Source organism: Puma concolor, chromosome A1 (assembly GCF_028749965.1).
Source record: "Puma concolor isolate L17-30 chromosome A1, mPumCon1.1.hap2, whole genome shotgun sequence".
NCBI lineage: Eukaryota > Metazoa > Chordata > Mammalia > Carnivora > Felidae > Puma > Puma concolor.
The window spans coordinates 222,805,813-222,827,418 of record NC_141667.1 but is presented as its reverse complement, the minus strand read 5'-3'; the positions used below and the strand labels follow the sequence as shown (position 1 = coordinate 222,827,418).

General features: G+C 42.5%; 2 protein-coding genes across 3 annotated transcripts in view; one reads left to right on the top strand and one right to left on the bottom strand.

The window, feature by feature from the left end:
• Positions 1 to 450: 450 nt before the first annotated feature.
• On the bottom strand, positions 451 to 13,896 carry ALG11 (ALG11 alpha-1,2-mannosyltransferase). The gene is made up of 4 exons (XM_025924418.2): positions 13,754 to 13,896; positions 7,870 to 8,100; positions 3,277 to 4,208; positions 451 to 776 (listed from the first exon to the last, which is right to left on the bottom strand). The coding sequence occupies exons 1-4, from the start codon at positions 13,795 to 13,797 to the stop codon at positions 505 to 507; spliced, it is 1,479 nt and encodes a 492-aa protein (XP_025780203.2). The 5' UTR covers positions 13,798 to 13,896; the 3' UTR covers positions 451 to 504.
• A 153-nt stretch (positions 13,897 to 14,049) lies between these two features.
• Positions 14,050 to 21,606, top strand: part of ATP7B (ATPase copper transporting beta) — a 77,166-nt gene continuing 69,609 nt past the window's right edge. Inside the window, exons 1-2 of one of the 2 annotated variants that reach the window (XM_086712771.1) lie at positions 14,050 to 14,412; positions 14,716 to 14,820. In XM_086712771.1, coding sequence (XP_086568897.1) covers positions 14,770 to 14,820 — 51 coding nt within the window. In that variant the 5' untranslated portion in view covers positions 14,050 to 14,412; positions 14,716 to 14,769. The remainder of the gene's footprint in view (positions 14,413 to 14,715; positions 14,821 to 21,606) is intronic. The other variant, XM_086712783.1, reaches the window with a different exon arrangement.

Below are 21,606 nucleotides of genomic sequence, written 5' to 3'. Positions count from 1 at the left end.
CTTTAGATATATCCAAGAAGGTCATCCACAATTATTATTTAGGATTTAAATGTACTAGAATTTTTCTGTGTTCCCAAGATAGCAAAACATTTCTAAAGTACCAAACTATTAATTATCAGTCTTCCATTTTCCTTTCGACATTTCCTTTTTTTCTAAAGGTAAATTCTCTTTCCTGGGTTCTAAAGTACAGTGATTTGACAAATAGGACTTGAAAAATGTGAATTAGACCAAAATTAAGATGGTTGGTTCATTTTTTTCTTTCAGATCCATATTTTTCAGAATTTGAGACAAAATCCTAATCTAAAATTTTTTCATTGAAACAATTTAGGTAATTTTGACCTTTGTCATTTTCACTGAAATAAATATCCTGTCTATATACATACTGCTGAGAGCACTGCTTAGGCTGACTTTATTACAATACAGAAAAAGCTTAGAAAAATTACTCACGAATGAAGGTATGTCGCCATTTCATATAAAATATCTTTCATCTGTACAGATATGACATTATTTGAATAAGCTCTCCACAGATGACAGGAACGCCAGTTCAAACTCCTGATCAGAGAATCTGCTTACAGATGCCCGAGCACTGCTTCGGATTTGGAGTCTCTTTTCCTCAGACATGGAAAGAATATGAGCCATGGTTTCCGCGTAGCCTTCTTCGCTTTCAGCCAGAAATCCAGTTATCTCTCCTTCGTGAGGGACGACAATGTCAAGCTTGGGGCCCCCTGAATTGTGTGCGAGGATAATCGTGCCAGCTGCCATACACTCGACAACTCCTGAGAAAGAAACAAAACCATGTGGTCTTTGAACTTTCTGAGAGTGTTCACAAGAACAAGGATGAGCAGAAACCTCTATAAATTTTAGGACACTCATGAGAAATTTAACCACATGTCTGTTGGGCCTATAAATCTGCTCACTAAACTTCCATGGTGTCAAGTAATTTTAAGTTTTTTAGTTTTTAGCCTTCACAATAATGCTACTTGGTTCTTAATTGAAACAGACAAGCAGGCGAGAGAACAGTCTATAAAAAAAAGATCCCTGCAGGTAATAAAACGAAGTAGACTACAGAATGCTGGCAAGATGGCAGACTGAAAGATAAAAGGTGTAAAGAGATACCAAAAGCAAAATTTCAGGAGTTCCAATTCCAGCATTAGGAGGTTGCCCTCCTCCCTCTACTTCTTCTTTGCTGGCTCCTCCTCTTCTGCCCACTTCTGAACCCTGCTCGTTCTCAGCATTTTGCAGCAGGGGCCTCTTCTCACTGGGCACTTTCCCTAGGCCACCTGACCCTCTTCCGTGGGGCTTCCGTAACAACCCGGTCGGCAACGAACTCCGCCGTCTGTGTTTCCTGGTCAGGTCCCTCACCTGCACTGCAGACTCGTAGAGACAAGTGTCCACTGGACACACCCACCTCCGTGTCCTGCAGATCACTCTAACTCTACTGGGAACCTGGCTCATCAACTGCCTCTCCTCTTGGGAGTCTGTCTCAAGGTGAGAGCCATCCACTGTTCATACATTTGCCTACACTCAAAACCCCAGGAGGTCCTCTTGGACTCTTCTCTCTCCTTCACGTAAGACGTCCAATTAATCACCACGTCCTGTTCAATCCTGCCTCAGAATTTCCCTCGAGCATGTTCGCCTACCGTGTTTGTACCACAGCACGTCACCCAGGTTGCCAGGGCAGCCCAACACATCCTCCTGCCTTCCTCCCCTGGCCCTCCCTGCTCCTCACTGATCCACCCCTCCACGGCAACCACAGTGAACTTGAGGAAATAGAAAGCTTTTAAATCCAATATTCAAAATCAGTCTATCTTTTCCCACTGGCTTCACCTGGCCCCAGCTCCCCTCTCCATCAGCGTGCTGTTCCTCCTGCATGCTCCGGCCATACCGAACCCTTAGTTCCCTGAGTGCACCTGCTAGTGCCCTTATGGTCCCACCTGTCACGATGCTGTTCCCTCTGCTGGATATTCTCCCATCTCTTGCAAGGCTAACTTCTAATTACTGTTCAGGTCCCAGCTTACGCATCACACCATTTCCTCGGGCAACTGTTCTCTGACCTCACAAATCTGTTAGGTGTTTCTCTTTGGTGCTTCAAATCACCCTGCACTTGCCCTGGCACAGCACTTAGCACCGTGTCCAGTAAAGTGCTGTTTAACTGGTCTGTATCACACACAGAGCTGGAAGTCTCGGAAGGGAACAACAGGTCCTGTCTCCCAGTCATTTTCCCAGCACCCGCCACGTGCCTGGCACACTGAATGCTCCAGTAAGTCTCTGTGGGAGGAGCCACAGGGAGTCAGACCCTGTGCAGAAGGTCTGAATCAAAAAGTTCTTGCTGTATGTCTGGGCTCAGTAATGTGCGACCCACTAGGGATAGACAGGAGGGTAAGAGAAATCATAGCCTTAGCACAGGAAACTTCACTTTATGTTTTTCCATTTTCCCTGAACACCTAGCAGTGTGGACACAAAGCAGCCATGTGAGAAATAGATGTTGAACCAAATTAGACACAAGACAGCAGTTGACTTTATACCAAATGTATGCATAACAGGAAGTCAGGATATAGAGAGCAGCTTGTGCTAGAATAAACAAGAAAGGCTAAATTAAAGGCTAAGGAGATGAAAGTCAGACACTTATAATGGGATTTGGCAGAAAAAGGAGGGTAGGCCATTTCAATAATGGGTAGGGAATCAACAGAAGAAACAACAGAATTGCCATGAGGAGCCCTATCAGCTCAGCTTTTGGTGTACATGAAAATCACCTGATGAGCTTTACTGAAATACATCTACCTGGGCCCCACCCGGAGATTCAGATTTGGTCCTTCAGTGAGATTAGGCCAGGAATCTGTACCAGTCCAGACATAGGGTTAGGTGGGGCAGAGAAACTGGTAGGTAACAGCAGGGGCTGAGTTAGGATCCAAGCTCTATCTCTTATTGCTAAGGCTGAACAAGGGCAAGTTCAAAACCTCTCTGTGCCTGAGTTTCTTTATTCGTCAAATGGAAATAACAGTACATCAAGCAGGGTTTCAGAGAGGATTAAATCAGATAATACTTGTAAAGATCTCAACAGTGACTTATGCACAGTAAGCTGTCAATAAATATCAGCTATTATTATTGACTACATACTGTTATGTCCTGCGGGGTCTCAAATGAAAAAAGTTTACTTGGCAGACTGGGAGAGGAGAATTAGACCTGATGTGAACTTCTAGAGTATTATTATTTTATCAAGAGAACCCAAATGTACATCTCATGACACCAAACGAGTTGCTGAAAGGACAAACTCACCAATCCCAAAATGCTCGTTCCACATGGTGTGCAGACCAATTGTTGCTTCAGACAAGTAAGTCTTTAACTCATCAAATGGAATGTTTATTTTAAATTCCACATCTTCTTGAACTCCCAGATCCTCAGAAAGCTTTCTCAGTTGGTTTACCCTGAGCTCATCATCTTGGTTACGACACCCTCCAATGAGGACAAGTTTAAGGGAAGGAAGTGACCCAGCCACCTTCTTATTCAGCAATTTAGCAAAGGCTTTGATCTGCAAAGGATGATTCTTTTCAGGCCGGAACTGGCCAATGGAAACCAGCAAATGTCCTGGGGTTGTCTTTTTCTCGTGTAAGGGAATGTCCAGAAAGGTCTGTACATCACAAGGTGGGTAAACAATATTAGTGCAATTCCCGACTTTCCACAGTGAGAGAATGTGGTTTAGTGTCCAAGAAGAATTGACCATCACTACATCACTGCAAGAACCCACAAGTCCATAAATAAAAGCAAATAAATAGTAATAGATGAGCTTTACTTTGCTGAGAAAAGGATTCCTGGTAATGAAGGCTGCGTTATTAAATCCGACATTTTGGTTCTTCACTACAGACAGCATATCAGTGCTGATCGTGGGATAATGAACGTAGCTGCCAATGCGACAACCACCTAGATACTTAAACAGAGGCAGTGTGAACGCGTATCCCATTGAATCGATGTAAACGTCAGGAACACACTGCATTAGAGCTTCCCAGCCAAGAAAAATGGATCCTAGACTTTGGCCCAGCAGTGTGAAGTGAGGATAGAGCGAATCTTCCACAAGGTAGCGTTTCCTCAGGAAAACAAACTTCACTGGGTGAGTGAGCCTGATGTTAAATCTTCGGAAAGCACCTTCTAGAATCTGTTGACCACTGACGTTCACGTCACCAGTATACACAACATAAATTGCTTCAGGATACCTAAAACAGAATGCAGTAGTTAAGATTTTCACTGGTTTAGGTTAAAATCGAGCAGAAAAGTTGGAGATAATTATTTTGTCACAATCATAAAGAAGGTTATTTCTATATTGAAAAAAAATGTTTTCCACTGTTTTTCCTTCATTGCACTTGGTCTGCTGATCCCGAGTCCTCTGCTGTCCTGGGAGTTAAATGTTAGTCCTCCAAATGAGACTTCGAGTTCTTTGCTATTTCCTCTTCTGAGAGTTTTGCATGGAGCAGACATCAACAGAAATTGCTGACATTTCCGCTTTTATGAAATACACAGAAACTTTATTCTGACGACCTTTTCAGTATAAAATGGTAATATCAATAACGTACTCCTAAACAAGAGTTAAAACTTACTAAATGTATCTTTAGACAGGATCATAGATGCTAAAGCGTTACTCTATTTTTATCTGAGAAATGCAATAAGATTCTAAAAGCTAGATCAGGTGCCTGCATCAAAATCAGATAGGGTAGAATAATAATGGAAGTCTTTAAAAGTATATATTCTTATGACTATGCTTTTGGCATTTGCTCTGATGGTGTTTTTGGCTACTGAGTCATAAAACATTTCTTAAATATCTAGTATGAGCTACTAGGTTCTGGGGATTCAGGGATTAGAGGGTCTTTACCCTCGAGGAGCTGAGTTCAGTGGGGAAAACAGATATATAAACAGAAAACTGCAAAACTGTGATATGTGTTGATAAAGACAGCCATGGGATGCTGTGCAGACCCAAAGGATGAGCATCTAACTGCACTTCCCCACAGGCAGAATGATACTTAGACTGAGGTGTTTTTTTTTTTTTTTTTAACGTTTATTTATTTTTGAGAGACAGAGAGAGAGGGAGAGAGCTTGCACACATGAGCAGGGAGAGGGGCAGAGAGACAGAGAGAATCGCAAGCAGGCTCCGCACTGTCAGTGCAGAGCCCAAAGCGGGGCTCAAACTCAAGAACCGTGAGATCATGACCTGAACTGAGATTAAGGGTCAGATGCTTAACCCACTGAGCCACTCAGGTGCCCCTGGAATGATCCTTATAAAACGTAAAAACGATTGTCATCTCCGATTGCTTAAAGATGGCCACAAATTCTTTGACACTTATCAAGTGGTGGGATCTATGTCCCTTCCCCTGGAATGACGGGCTCTGTGACTGCTTTTACCAATAGACTATGTCAAAGGTGACATTTTGCCAGTTTCTAGAGCCAAGTTCTATGGGGATGGTAATTTCTGCTTTGCTCTAGAGAAGTCAGCTGTCACATAAGACGTCCAACTATCCTGAGACTGCCATGTTGTGTGCAAGCCCAAGCGAGTCACGTAGAGAGGCTGCGGGCGACAGAGATGCCTGACCAGTGTTCCCCACCCTCACCCACTGTCACTGTTGCAATCATCCCAGCCCAGGAAGCAGGTATGTTAGTGGAGAAGCCTTCAGATGACTTGGAGCCAGCTGCCATCTAACTGCAGCAGCTTGGTATGCAGGATTTCAAACAGGGCCCATCAATCCCCAAACTGTGAAAAATAATGAGAAATTCTTGCTTTAGCCATTACGTTTTGGGGTGGCTTGTCACGTAGCAGCAGATAAGCAGAATATCATCTCTCTGTCTGAAACACTCATATAGTTTCCCACAGCACTTAGAATACCAGCTAGACTCCTCACTCTACTCACTCAAGCCCTGAATAATCTGGACCCTGCCTCCGCTCTCTCACGTACCCACAGGGTCAGCCAAACTGGATTCCTTTCTCTGAACGAGACAGGCTCCTTCCAGTCTTAGGGGACTTGCAAGAGTTGTTCCCTCTGTTTTGAACTCTCTTTTCTCATCTTCACTGTGTTTTCCTGAGGCAGACGGTATGGCATGTGATTTACAACATGGGCTCTGTAATGCAGTTCCCTTATCTGTCAAATGAGGGTAACAGTAACAATCTCGTAAGGTTACTCTGAAGATTGGGTGAGCTGACACGTGTAAAACACTTCAAACAATGCCTGGCACATAGTAAATGCTAAGTACACGTCAGCTGCTTTTGTCATTTAAACTTCAGTGAAGTATCACCTCCTTGGAGATTTTCCCTACTTACTCAGTCTAAAATATGGAATCATTCCCGGGGCACCTGAGTGGCTCTGCCCGTTAGGCATCTGACTCTTGATTTCGGCTCAGATCATGATCTCATGGTCATGAGATCAAGCCCCAAGCTCTGCTCAGTGCAGAGCCTGCTTGGAATTCTCTTTCTCCCTCTCTCTGCCCCTTTCCCATTCTCTCTCTCTCAAAATAAGTAAACGTTAAAAAAATAAAGTATGGAGTCCTATTTTAATTTCTTGCGTAGCATCTCTCACCATTTGGTATTTTTCTTTTTAGGTATTATTTTGTCTCCTCTCCACTAAAATCTAAGATCCATGATCTATTTTGTTCACCATTCAATCTCAACTCAACAGTGCCTGACACAGAGTAGGTCCCCAAGAAATATTTCTAGATCGAATGAAAAGTGTATTGTAGTTTATGCTGAGTCAGGAGAGGCTTGTAGAAATTAGCTGAGGAGAAAAGGTCAGAAAAAAAAGGAACACCGTATGCAAAGGCAAGGAATCTATAGAGAGAGCCTGATGCTCCTAGTTTGGTGTGCTGAGCAAAGTATACATGAAGGAATGGGGAGGGATGAAAAATAAAATGTGGCAAGAACAAGATGAAAAAGTATCTTCTATGTCCTACTGAGGATTTGGACTTCTTTCACTGCAGGTGACTTGGGAATTACAGAGTTTGCTGGGGAGTACAGTAGAGCTATCACAAAACTTTACCGCTGCCCTCAAGAGTGAGAGAATCCAGGTAGACAAGTTAATGCACAGAGTTAGGAGAAGGAAAGAGCAGTAGTGATTAGAGAAGGAGCAGGGAAGGCCTCAGAAAGGTGGGCAGTACGCTGAGATCTAAGAACATGTTTTAGATCCAGGGAGTTATGGAAGATGGCAGAGGAAATACAAGGGTGGTGGCTGGAAGCCAGGATGAGCCGAGAAACAGAGATGTAGAGTGAAGGGAATTCTGTGTGAAGGCTCTGGAACTGGATGAAGGGCATGTGCCAGGAAGTAGCATAACCAGGGAAGAATAATAGTTTCCTCCTATGATAAAACCACAAATGGAATTTGTACTTTACTGTGTTTATTCCTCCTACGTTTGGAGATGCAGGTGGGGAGAAGGAAGCCTAAAACATGAAATGACCGGGTAGTAGCATATTCTTTCGAACATGGTAACTTAAGACTAACTGGTAATGATATCAACATTAAAATCAGATAGATGCTCTCACAGAGATTATCTCCTGTGTGCCACTATGGACTAAATGTATTCAGGCTTAAAGTGTTCCTTGGTATTGCTCGATATATTTCTGTTTACTATTCAACTTCTCCACACGTTCTTCCAAGGTGACAGTTATCCCCGCTAAATTTTGCCATTAAAGGGTGGATACTTTCCATTTCTTTAGCATATCAACTAAAATTCAACAGGATCTTGTAAGGCAGGCTGGCACATAACAGGAGTGTTTCCTTATTGAAGAACAATTAATTTCTGGCCACCAGTAAGGTGAGAGAAAGTTAAGTTTCTGGGCAATGATTTTTTTTTTTTAAAGGTAATACGAGAGCAAATGAGCTAAGAAAGATGCATACCTACTTTTTCTGCAGAGCCCTTAAGGCACACCACAAAACTCTTTCTCCTCCGCCACCAGCATTGCAGTACGGATGAAAAAATGCAATCACCAGTTGATTTTTCCCATTTTTGCTAGTTGCTACTGACTCTTTCTTTCTTCGTACCAGCAGTCTGATTCCCCAGAGGATAATGAACAAACATATGCATAAAATTCCACATACTGTCAGGCCAGGGAGGAATAATGAATAAAAAAACCTGAAACAAGAAGGAAAATATAAAAATCAACAGAATGCCCATTCAAAAGAAACAACAAATTAAAGTCCACTTTTACATATCCACTTTATGTATCAGTAGTAAAGACAGATTTTTATACCTGGGAGTCTGCTAACGAAATACTTTTTAATCAGCAGTAAAAATCAATGTTGAGCCACTTTTCTCCTAACAGTGTATGTGTTAAGGGACTAAAAACAGGGGCACCGGGGTGGCTCAGTCGGTTAAGCGGTCGGCTTAGGCTCAGGTCATGATCTCGTGGTCCGTGAGTTCGAGCCCCGCGTCGGGCTCTGTGCTGACAGCTCAGAGCCTGGAGCCTGTTTCAGATTCTGTGTCTCCCTCTCTCTGACCCTCCCCTGTTCATGCTCTGTCTCTCCCTATCTCAAAAATAAATAAATGTTAAAAAAAATTAAAAAAAAAGGACTAAAAACTAAAATTTAATTATTAACCTAAACAAGACATGATCAGGAATGGCATCTGACCCCCAAAAATCACAACACAGAACCCGAGCAGTATGATCTTCTGAATGATCAATAATGAACATTTAATTAGTTAAAAGTTTGGTGAGGTAGCAAATCATTTTTATTCTTTCACTTCGCCTCAAATAGAACAATTTCTGGGGTGAGAGGAACTTAGATCTCTCCATTTCTATTACAAGTTCTGCATCTGATCTGTTTCTATGACCCTAGAACACTGCCTTTCCTTATGTGCCTCTAAATGAGTTGCCATAAATGCTCTGACAACATACTTCTACTCCATACTCACTCCCCCACTGACTGCTAAAAGGCTCTTACTGCCAGGCTGACTGAAGCTCTGCAAAGGCAAGGAAGGACCCAGGCTTGTTTACCACTGGATGCCAACGCCTAGCATAATGCCTGGCCCAGAGAAGGCATCCGTGTTTGTTGACTGCATACAAAATTCTTTACCTCTTCAGACGTCTCTTAGATGATGTTAAAATAATTTTTCAAAGTGTGTTTTTCTGTTAGCATTGGGCAATATAGTTGGTATCTAGCTTCATATTTTTTATATCCTGCCTACCCTTTATAAAGGATCCGGGGAGCTTGTAACACATAAAGACACTAAAATACTAAAACTTAAATAATGAAAACGCAGGGCCGGGGAGTTCAAGTATTTGGTGGGGAGCAGTGACAGGTGGGGGACATAGATATACAGACTCTAAGTTTGTACGTGGTAGTGAAAAGCAGATTGGGCTCTGAAGGGCTTAATGATCCAAGCATGTATGGGGATATTTTGTGTACTTGCATAGTTTTCATTGTCCATAAGCAGAAGACATAAATTCTTCAGAGAAATAACTTTTTTTCTTAATTTTTAAAGTTTATTTATTTATTTTGAGAGAGAGAGACAGAGAGTAAGTGGGAGGGGCAGAGAGGGAGACAGAGAATCCCAAGCACAGAGAGAAAATCTGACAGTGCAGCCTGACATAGGGCTGGAACTTACGAACCATGAGATCATGACCTGAGCCAAAACAAGAGTTGGATGCTTAACCGACTGAGCCACCCAGGAGCCCCGGCAGAAATAAATATCTTACTTATATTTAGTTTGGAAACAAACTTCTCATGTGGGACTTCCTATTGTGAATAAGTGCACTGTTTGAAGACGTATTTGACTTATTAGAATGATTGATCTCAGGATATCTTTAAACTCTTAAAAATTCCTGAAGACCCCATACAGCTTTTATTTCTATCAGGATTTCCCAACCTCGGCACTGCTGACATTTTAGACCACAATAATTCTTTGTCTGCAGGGACTGTCTTATGCATTATAGGATGTTTAGCTGCATTCCTGGTCTCAACCCACTGGATGCCTACAGTACCCTTCCAATCATGACCATAAGAATTATTTCGACATTGCTAAATGTCCTGCAGAAGTTAAAATCAGCCCTTGTTGAGAAATACTCATTTACACTGATTATATCTACCAATATTTAGCATATCAGAAATGAAACTGAGGAATTTAATGAATTATTCTGACAATGACAAATCCATTACAAGTTAATATAAAACACATTTTTATTAAAAAAGCCCTTTTTTCCAAACAAACAAAAAAGAAATTCAGTAAGAAGGGTATTACTGTTTTAGATATTTGCAGACCTCTTTAATGTCTGGCTTAACAAAAGACAGTGGCTTTTAATATCTGCTTCTGCATTCAATCTTAGTGATATGTTGTTTTACTTGAAGTATGTGAAGGAAATCTAAGCTCACTCAGATATGTAGTAGGAAAAGGGAGTGTGTTTAAATACCCTTTTCAGATGGTTACAGCATTTTTCTGTGATGTTATACCAAATTAGACAAGTGGTAATTTCTTAATTGTCAGGTGCAACATGGAGTTTGAAAGCCAATCAATGCCCTTTTCATACTCTGTTATACTGAAATCTTGTGCTTTAAGTGGATCTTTTACCTATACATGATTTTGTAAAGCCATGACTTGATTATTTAGAAAATATTGGTTCATGACTCATGTAGACTTTCCAAATGTGGGCACATTTTTTCATTGTATAATATCCCCAAATCACATTTGTTAATATCACTACCCATCTCTTCAGGAAAATCTTTTAATTATTGGAAAGTGGTCAAGCTTTGGATGGCAGATACAGGTTCTCCAAATTCTAATTTTCACTTGAGAGTTCAAACTTTATTATTAGCAATAAATTCTGTCACTTGTTTTCTTTGAACTGACAAGGTTACTTCATTCATTTTCAAAGCCAAGTCAGAAGAACCATACTTTGTCAGTCATTCTTTCAAGTAGAAACCACGTCCCATAAAAAAGTGTCTTGAGCTTTCAACTTAGCAATCATGCAAGAACTTTTCCTTGAGATAAGCATCATACTTCAGTATGAAGACATTATATATATTAAAAAGATATGTATTCAACTCAAGGTTAATTCTTAAAAAAATTAATTTTTACTGTTTCATCAAGGACATTCTTAGTAAAACTGGCTTTAGCAAGTGCACGGTGGTGAAAAACACAAGACTTCTCGTATACTTTGATTTCATTGCCTCGATTTGTAGTAAGTAGCAGTTTTATCCACTATTACTTTTGCACCATTGGTGCAAATGTAAACATAATGAGAAAGCAAATGTTAGCATAAATTATTTTAAAAATAGTTTTGATCTTGAAGAACTATTAAAAGAGTCTTAAGGACCTGTCAAGGTCTATGGACCATACTTTGAGAACTACTGACTTAAAGGATGAACAGGGTTTGACATAAGTGGTAAGATTTGTCAATTATTTAATGTTTGGAATATATCTGTTCATAAAAAGAATATTATACAGCTTTCCCAGGAAAAGTTAAAAGCCCATTTAATTTAAAATGAGGCTGATCCATAGAATCCAAGGATTTTTATGGCATTTCCTTCTAATGATTTAAGTGGGAAGATTCATGTGATAGGATTTTCAAACTGAACTATTTAACTTAAAATCAGAAAAAATAAATCCTACTAATAACTAAAGTTGAGCCAGTCCTTATTGAGTCTCTTAGTTTCAAAGATACAGACTATATAAATTTATTAAACATCCTACAGTACTTGCACATCAAAACTATCCATTTTAGAATTTGTTTAAATCTAACTAAAAATAGGGGCGCCTGGTGGCTCAGTCCAGTTAAGCATCCAAATTTTGGCTCAGGTCATGATCTCAGGGTTTGAGAGTTGGAACCCCGCATCTGGCTCTGTGCTGACAACTCAGAGCCTGGAGCCTGCTTCAGATTCCGTGTTTCCCTCGCTCTCTGCCCTTCCCCAACTCGTGCTCTCTCTCTCTCTCACTCTCAAAAATAAACATTCAACTATACAGTATATACATACACACACACACACACGTATATAAACTAAAAATATGTGCCATTAAATAATGTTTACCACAGAAACCCAAGGCTTTAAAAGATAATTAATCAACAGTGACTCATTCATTCAACAAACATTTATTTAGCCATTGTGATGCGCAAAGCACTGAGTCAGGGATATTTCAAATGTCAGGGAAGAATATGAAGCCTCTGAAAATAGACTTTCCTGTTCAAAATGTTTTAAATAACCATTATAGAAATTGGAGTAGAGGGGACAAAAATGAAGAAACAATACCTGAATTTTGGAGAGAATATGTATACACTGCAGGATGCTATCATGTTAATTACAAATTTCAACCTGAACAAAAATAGGTAGGTGTTAAAAGAACTGTGTAGATGGAATATAATAGGTCTTTTTTTTTTTTTTTTTTAATAAATTTAGGGCAAGTCAGGTAAAAAACAGTAGTATTACAACAATAAAAGTAGGGGGAAAAAAGTCTGGGTTTTTTTTCACCAAAATGTTAACAGTAGTTATCTTCAGATGGTAGCACGCCTGGCCAGTTTTCTTTTTTGCTCCTCTATTTCCTAACTCTTCTATAAGAAACAACGTATCACCTACGTAATACAATTTTGTATTACTCCTACATCAACCGGAAATAAGGATCAATGGATGATCATGAAGCAGATGATTCAACATAAACTTTTTATTTGTGAAAATAAAGAGAAATCTCACTAAAATGGAGTCAGGAGGCCAGAAGGGGGAACGCAGAGGAGCTCTATCACTCAAATGTCAATTTCATGAAGAAGTGTCAATTACAGCATCCAACAGTAGAATCCTAAACACGATGGAATGGTCACTAACAGGCCCCAACAGGGAGAGATGTACGTCGCATTTCCTACAAGAGTACTCCTGCAACTCAGCCAATGAGAAACCCTCACTACTCTTGCTTTTCTCCAGCGGACTTTACTTCAACCCCCCCACCCCTTCAACTTCCTCCTTCTCCATAAAACAACGGTCCTCTCGTTGGTAGAACTTGCCAGGTATGGTTTTGTCATAGCTTGTATATCCAGAAATGCAATTCTCTGCTACTCCCGAAAAAAACAAACAAAACCAACCAAACCACTTTTGCTGGTAAGACAGCTGTTTTATTTTTAAGGTTAACATATTTAAGTGACATATGTTAACAGTGACCATTTTGGTGAGTGAAAGAGGGGAAACTAAGACGTGACAAGAGCTAGTTTATTCTTTACCAAAAAGAGACACGATAGTTTGGAAAATGACCCATGGCTCAATTATAAAGGAAAACGAGAAATGAATATGGATAATTTATAACAGAATAGTTGGAGTGTGAACAAAAAAGAAAAAGGAAGGGAAACTACACCCTTCAGCCAGAAGTGGGGCAGGCGAAGAAAACGCGGTTAACTGAGTCTTTAACCCAGTCAGCTTCAGTCTAATTAAAAGACTCCGGGGGCGCCTGGGTGGCGCAGTCGGTTAAGCGTCCGACTTCGGCCAGGTCACGATCTCGCGGTCCGTGAGTTCGAGCCCCGCATCAGGCTCTGGGCTGATGGCTCAGAGCCTGCAGCCTGTTTCCGATTCTGTGTCTCCCTCTCTCTCTGCCCCTCCCCCGTTCATGCTCTGTCTCTCTCTGTCCCAAAAATAAATAAACGTTGAAAAAAAAAAATTTAAAAAAAAGACTCCGAAGTGAGAACAGCGCTATCCTTGAGGCCTAGATTCGTGACTAGAAGATCCCCCTTCCCCGCAAACTTCAGTTGCCCTGGGCGGACAAGAACCCCCGCAAAACAGAAAACGCCTGGGAGCCCACACCACCAGCTCCTCACCTCAGTAACTCGCACAAGCACCAACCCCCTTTGGTGGTCGCCATCTTCCCTCGACCCCCGAACTCAGGAAGCGCTTCGCTGTTCCTCTTCTCTATTGGCTCCAGAGGAAGCGGGCGGTGTTCTCTCCGCCCCCATGGGGCAGGTTTCGCGTCTCAATTGGCTGCTGGTAGTAGCTTCCCACGGCCTTCCAGTCAATAGAATCTCCCGGGGAGGAGACAAGTTTTCGGCGTGGCGCACAAGGGTCCCGCCCCCCCAGCGGGCGGGGCCGTAGTGGGAGTAGGGCTGGAGAGGGCGTGGCCTGTGATAGACAGCCGGGCACCCGCCCTCGGCCCCCTCCCCCACTGGAAGCCCCCAGCCCGGGGCCCGCCGGCCGTTGAGACCAATGGGAGGCCCTTGCGCATCTCGGATCGATTTCCCAGGTGCGGAGTTCACTCCCGCGGCAGCTGCGGCATTTGGGACCCGCGACGCCCCGGAGCGAAGCGCGGAGCTGAGAGGCAGCTGTGCGGAGTGGACCCGAAGAAGGTGCCCGCCACGCCGCACCTCTCCGCCGGCGGTTGGCGGGCCCTGGGATCTGCATCTCCGGCTCGGCTCTGCGCCGCTCGCCCGCCCTCTTGTCCTTCACACGCCGGGGGCCTAAGTCCGCAGCGTACCGGCCCGAGGTAGCGGAGACTTGGGAGGGAGGACCGGTCCCCGCCAGGGGCATGGGCAGGGCCGCCTCCGGGTGTGAATGAGGGTCCGAGGCCAACCCTCCGCCCTTGCGCTTATCCCCGTACCCCCCACAAGGGCCAGGGCGCCAGGGCGCGCAACTTTGAATTAGCTGGTGGGGCGAGGGCTGCTGATCCCCTGGTCTGAAATGCAGGAGACCTTTTCCAGACCCTTCCCCGGGTGAGAGAGCCGAACCGCAGAGATGCCACCCACAGCCCGCTCCCGGGGTTTTAACACCGCACTTCTCCACTAACCAGGTGACCTGTGGGCTCTGGGCGGATCACAGAAGAAATTGGTTCCTCCGGAGGAGGATGCTTGAGCAGGAGAGGCAGCTTACTGCTAGAGTAGGGGCCGGTTGGAAAGTAAGTTTCCCTACCCGAGCGCCGCGTGCTCACACCTACCTGGAGGACTTTCCACGCCCACCTGCCTGCCTTTCTCTGCGGCCTGGCCTGGCTTGCTCGGGGAAGGCAGGGGGCTAGAGCCCTAGCTCCAGGAGAGCGCCCTTAGAAATGCTATGCCTTTAACGGGTTTGCAGGAACAATTTAAAACCCAGCACTTTCCCACTCCTCTTTATGTCTGAAGCTGGATTTGTAAGTGAGCGTTGAGTTGCTGTGTAAGAGCCCTAATTGCCCAGGACGAGTAAATTAGTTACCCAGAGAAGTTATGAAGAGTGCGCGGGTCTCTTTTTATCCAGGTCCTGCAACTTTTTTTTTTAAAGAACTGTTTTGAATTCATTTTAATTATACAAGTAAGGCATTAATGTGGTGACTTAAAAATGCAAACAGCACAGAAATATTGAGCATGAAAAGCAGATCTGCTTCCTAATCCTTTTCTGTACATTTACATATGTCATCCTTTGTTCTGCAAATATTTATTGAACACTTACTGCATGTTTCAGGCATGGTACTGAAGAGCTGAAAATACAGTGGTTAAAAAATATGTGTGTGTGTGTGTGTGTGTGTGTGTGTGTGTGTGTGTATCTCCAGATAAATCTTTAGGTTTTGTATGTATGTGGTTTTAAAATTTTTGTTTGTTTGTTGTAAATGAGATCACATAGTGTGTATTCTCCAACCTTTCTTTTCTTCCCCCTCCCCCCCCCCCCATAGAACTGTCTTTTGGAGATTGTTTCATATCAGTACATAAACATCTATCTTGTTGTTCAGTTTAACCTCTATACAGTATGGATGCATACCATAGTAAGTTTTATTTTTTCCCTGTGGGTGGACATTCTGTGTATTTCTAACTTTTTTTCCTCCCTTCACAAGCCATGCTGTAGAGGACATCCTTGTACATGGTTTTTAATGCTGACACTTGAGTATTTCTTCAGGATGGACATGTAGGCCTGAATTGCTGGTCTACAGATTTCTAAAGTGAACTCAACAACATTATTTTGTGCCCTTTTGTAGTGAAATTTGTCTTAGGTTCTGGTGGTACAGAAATGAAAGGTAAGTGGATTAATGGATGGGTAGACAGAGGCTGGTCAATAGATGCCTCTAAGTGTGATGGCTCTGCATTTAATGGAGGTGCAAAGAACACATGGGGGAGGGTGGCTCAGACAGGGGCACACTTCTAACTCCCTACGGTGCCCCCCACCTCTCTACCCATCAGAACAATCCTTATCATTCCAGATCAAGCTCAAGATGCTTCCTCCTTGAAACTTTGGTGACTGCTTCTCCCTGTGTTGACCTCACCCTCTTCTGGATTTCTTAGAGAATAGTATTAGCTGATATTACTGAGCCTACTCCCTGCTAGGCACTGTACTAAGCACTTTATATTCTTTCATGTGCACTGTCTTATTTAATCCTCACAAAACCCTTTGATGTAGGTATTATTTTTTGTTATCACCACTTATTTAACAGTTTTTTTTTTTTTGAGGGGGGGCATGAGTGAGTGAGGGGGTGAGAGAGAGAATCCCACATAGGCCCCACACTGTCAGCGCTTCAACCCAAAGCGGGGCTCGAACTCATGAACAGTAGGATCATGACCTGAACCAAAGTCAGATGCTTAACTGACTAAACCACCCAGGTGCCCCTAACAATTTTTTTTTTTTTTTTTTTTTTTTTTTTTTTTTTTTAGTATTTACTCTGTGCCAGCCATTCTAGGCACTGGGGATCCAATTAAGACTAAGACTAAGACCCTGCCCTCAAGGAATTTATGTCCTAGTGGGAGATGCAGAAATAAAAAAGGGTAGGCAAATAGTGTGATTTTTGGCACTGGTAAGTGTTGTGGAGTAAATAAATCCGAGTATGGGCATTAGGCAGGACATGGGAGGGGAGATACTATCTAGGGCAGGTCGTCAGGAAATTATCTCTGAGGAGGTTGTATGAGTAGAGACCTGAATGGTTCAGATTTGGGAGAAGCGTTCTAGGTTGAGGAACCAGAAGGTGTCAATGTCCTAAGTCCAGAGTGAGCCGAACAGGGGAGGAACAGTAAAAGAGAGCCAGAGTGGCTGGAACAGAGAGAAGGAGAGGAAGTAGTACAATACGAGGTCAGAATTCATCCTCTTTACAGGTGGGGGGACTGAGGCAGAGAGAGGTTAAGTCACTTACTCAAGGTCCTACAGATAATAAGAGCTAGTAACAGGGAGATCTGGAATTGAGTCCTCGCCAGGCTGCTTTGACTTTCTTGGGTATATATTTTCTTTCAAACTTCCTTGACACCTGGTCATATGGTATGATTATTTAAATTTATCTGAATATAGCTTTTTTTTTTTTTTTTTTGCTCAACTGTGTGTTTCTTGAAAGCAGGGACCAGATTTGTATCTCTTAAAAAACATTCTCCAGGGGTGCCTGAGTGGCTCAGTCGGTTGAGTGTACGATTCTTGATTTCAGCCCAGGTCATGGTCCCAGGGATGGAGCCCTGTGTTGGGCTCCTTGCTCACTGTGGAGCCTGCTCAAGATTCTCTCTCTCTCACTCTGCTCCTCTCCCCTACTTACCTGTTCTCTCTCTATCTCAAGAGAAAAAAAATTCTCCATAGCTATTATAATAGGTGCACCAGAGTTGTTCTTGAATGAATGAGTTATAGCAAGATTTTTCCCTACCCCCACCCCCAACGCATTGTTTTCTCTTCGGAGGCCTGTCTGGGGCAGCAGTAACCCTGAAAGGGAGGTGGTCCATGAGCTGGGTCATTCAGCCTTCACTCTACAAACATGGAGTGCCTTCTGTTTCTCTGACGCTGGGCCAAAGCAGAATAGAAGTGCAGTAGTGGCACAAAGATGAATAGAGGTCAGCCCCTGTACTCTTGGGGCTGACAGTCATAGGTGCCAGAACAAAGACGTCTGTATACAGCATAGCACGCACAGGCAAGAGCAATTGGCCTTTCCTGGGAGGAAGGGATGCAAAAAGAACTTCAAGAAGAGGTATTTCATGACTGAGGTTTTGAAGGAGAAATGTGTCAGCTGGGCACACAGAAGAATGAGAAGAAGAATGTCGCAGGTACAGTCCGGCATGTGCAAAGGTGCAGAGGCTAGAAGTGGAAAGACAGATTTGCCCTGAGTGGCTTGACAGCCTGGAAAGTGGTTGTGGAAGGCTCTGTTTCTCAGGCCTTTGGACTTTATCCCACAGACGGGGGAGTTTGCACAGGGGGAAATGGTGTATGGTGCTCTTCGGAAGTAAAGGGCGAACTGGGAACAGAGGTGCTGGAGACATGATTAGAGGCCTTTGCTGGGGTCATCCCATCCAGATCCAAGGTGGCCAAAGCCCTACAGAACTGGGAGTCCCGTTCCCAGTGTCATGTCAGGAGACAGTGGAGGTTTTCTGCACTCTTCAGTGTCCAGAGCATCAGAGGCAATGGTAGTCCTTCTAGCAACAACACAGAGAATGGTGGGTACAGGACTAACTGGGAGTAAACTGCGGTGGGGGAGGGGTGCCGGGGTGGTTCAATCAGTTAAGCATCCAACTCTTGATTGTGGCTCGGGTTATGATCCCAGGGTCGTGAGATTGAGCCCCACGTCGGGCTCTGTGCTGATAGTGTGGATCCTGCTTGAGATTCTCTTTCAAAACAAAGAAATAAACACTAAAAAAAAAAAAAAAAAAAAAAAAAAAAAAAAGCTGGCGGGGGGGAAAGAGAATTGGATTTTAAGTGCTTCTTTATCTGACATCTTCACTGCAAGGATGGAGATGACCCAAGTCCATTACTGTCCACCGATGCCATAGCACAGGTAGCAGAAAGTGTCCATGTTCAAGCGTGTGCAATATTATTTTATCAGTAGGATTAGAAATCCTTACCCAGTGAAATTCTCGAATGTCTGACTTTTTTTTTTTTTTTTTAAACTAAGTTAAAGGAAAAAAATCTAAGCAGATCAAAGGTCAATGAGATAAAGTAGAGGGCAAAGCAGAGAGGGACTTTTCATTGTGATGTAACCAACATGGCAAATAAGATTTAAAAACACCAGTGGTTTGAAACCTGTGGATTCAGAATGCAGCAATTCTGTTGAAGCCTCCGTTCCCACAGAAACTAAAAATTACTATTATAAAAGTAATTTAATTCTGTGACTGAAATTTGGAAAATAAAGACCAAAAGGGGAAAATTCACTTTTATTCTTTCTTACTCTTAGGATGGCTGTTAGCATATTTCTAAACTTCCTTCATTGCTTGCTTTCGCTGCATCAAGTTACTAATTATTAGAAATAAATACAATCTTGTTTCTGAAAGATAACCACATTAACGTCTTAGGCCTATTTCAGTCCATTGAGCTCAGTCAGTCTTTCCTGTGTGTGTGTGTGTGTGTGTGTGTGTGTGTGTGTGTGTGTGTGTGTTTCTTTCTTTCTTTCTCTAAACTCAGTGGTGTTTTTTTTTTTTTTTTTTTTTTAATAGGCTTTAAAAGCTGCCTATCATGGAGGCTGTTATTATTATCAGTAAACTTGTATGCTCTCTCCCTATCTTGGAGGACCACTTGGTGTAGTCTGAAGTTTCCTCCCAGGCTCCCTCCTGCTGCCCCCGCCCTCCAGTCCAGGGTCCTCCAACTGCTGTCCCAGGGCCCTGCTGCCACACCACAGGGACAGAACTGCTGGGAAATGCAGGCAACCTCCCCTTGATGCTGCTAGTGGTTTCTTGTTCCTCATCTCATCTGTGCCTGCTTTTCACTTGTTCTGTGTCAGCTTCTTGCGACTCTTTCAAACCTTCCCTGCTTGCTCATCTCTGCCTTCCTTATTTTCAACAGATGACCTCAGTGCTTACTTCAAGAAAGCTGGATACCATTGTATATGGTTTTCTTCATCTTTCTGCCTCCCTCAGTGCATCTTCTTCCAGAATTTTATTTATATCTACAAAGTATTTTCACTTCTTCATCTAGTCTCAGGACAGGCTTGCTTTCTTTTCAAGGTTCTCTCCCTGGCCTCAGTGCCCTTGTCCCGTAGCCCTTCTTCTCTACCTGTTTTGGAGCCCTTACTGGTCATGTCTTTTCTCACTTCCAGTCTTTTCCTCTTTATGCAGACTTCTCCCTTTGGTTTATAAACTCATGCCATTTGACTTCATTTTAAAATCTCTCCCATTACCTGTGTCTCCCATTTGCTCTTGTACTATTTCTCCCCTCTCCTTCTTTCTCAGTCTTCCAGAAAGAATCGTCTTCATTTGCAGGTTTCCACTCACCTATTCACTTTAAGATTTTTCTTTTATTATTCTATCAGTTTATTGGACATAAAAGAAATATATATAACCATATATGTAGTTATAAAGCATAGTAAGATAGAGAATGCCTGTGAACCTACCACCTGACCCAAGAACGAGAATGTTGTCCATGCCAACATGGACATGAATGGCATCCACTCAACTGTTCCTTCTCTGGTGTCACTGTTAGGAGTACCCACTATAGAGGTAACTGCCATCCTGTTCTTTGTTCGTTGTAACTCAGCTTTTGTTTTTGTTTTTGTAAAATTTTATCACACATATATGAATGCCTGAACAATACATTATTTAGTTTTGCTTGTTTCTGAGCTTTATAAAAATTCTGTTGTCGTGTGTTTAGTCTTCTGTGCTAGCTTCTCTAAGTAGACATCACATTAAGAAAATTATTTATTTTAGGGGCACCTGGGTGACTCGGTTGGGTGTCCCACTTCAGCCCAGGTCATGATATGTGGTCCATGAGTTCAAGCCCCACGTCAGGCTCTGTGCTGACAGCTCAGAGCCTGGAGCCTGCTTCGGATTCTGTGTCGCCCTCTCTTCTGTCCCTCCCCCACTCATGCACTCTCTGTCTCTCTCTCTCTCTCTGTCTCTCTTTCTCAAAAATAAACAAACATTAAAAAAATTAAAACAAAAAGAAAATTATTTATTTTAAATAAAAATTTTTAATTTTTAATTCCAGTATAATTAACATACGGTGTTTATGTTAGTTTCAGGTGTACAATATAGTGATTCCCCGATTCTCTACATTATCCAGTGCTCATCATGATGCGTGTACTCTTAATCCTCTTCTATTTGCCCATCCGTCTACCTACCTCCCCCCTGGCAATAGTTTGTTCTCTCTGTTGAAGAGTCTGTTTTTTTGTCTCTCTCTCTCTCTCTCTTTGCTCATTTGTTTTGTTTCTTAAATTCCACATAAGAATGAAATCATTAAGTATTTTTCTTTCTCTAACTGATTTCACTTGGTAATATACTCTCTAGATCCATCCATGTCGTTGCAATGGCAAGATTCCATTCTTTTTTTTGTGGCTAATACCCCATTTCATATATATACACACATATACCCCACATCTTTAGCCACTCATCTGTGGATGGACACTTGGGCTGCTTCCATATGTGGACTATTACAGATAATGCTGCGGTAAACATAGGGGCGCATATGTGTTTTCAAATTAGTGTTTTAGTTTTCTTTGGGTAAATATCCAGTACTGGAATTACTGGATCGTATGGTAATTCTATTTTTAATTTTTGAAGCAACTCCATACCGTTTTCCACAATGGCTGCATCAGCTTGCATTCCCACCAACAGCGCATGAGGGTTCCTTTTTTCTCCACATCCTCATCAACACTTGTTGTTTCTTATGTTTTTGATTTTAGCCAGTCTGACAGGTGTGAGGTAATATCCTATTGTGGTTTCGATTTGCCTTTCCCTGAAGATTAGTGATGTTGAGCATCTTTGCATGGGTCTGTCAGCCACCTGTATATTTTTTTAGACATATGTCTATTTAAGTTCTCTGCCCTTTTTTTTTT

Coding starts and splice junctions, on each gene's coding strand:
- ALG11 (XM_025924418.2), bottom strand. CDS start 13,797: ATGGCGACCACCAAAGGGGGTTGGTGCTTGTGCGAGTTACTGAG. Junction 8,101..13,753: donor TGCTTGTGCGAGTTACTGAG/GTGAGGAGCTGG, acceptor TTCTTGTTTCAG/GTTTTTTTATTCATTATTCC. Junction 777..3,276: donor GAACGAGCATTTTGGGATTG/GTGAGTTTGTCC, acceptor TTTCTTTCTCAG/GAGTTGTCGAGTGTATGGCA.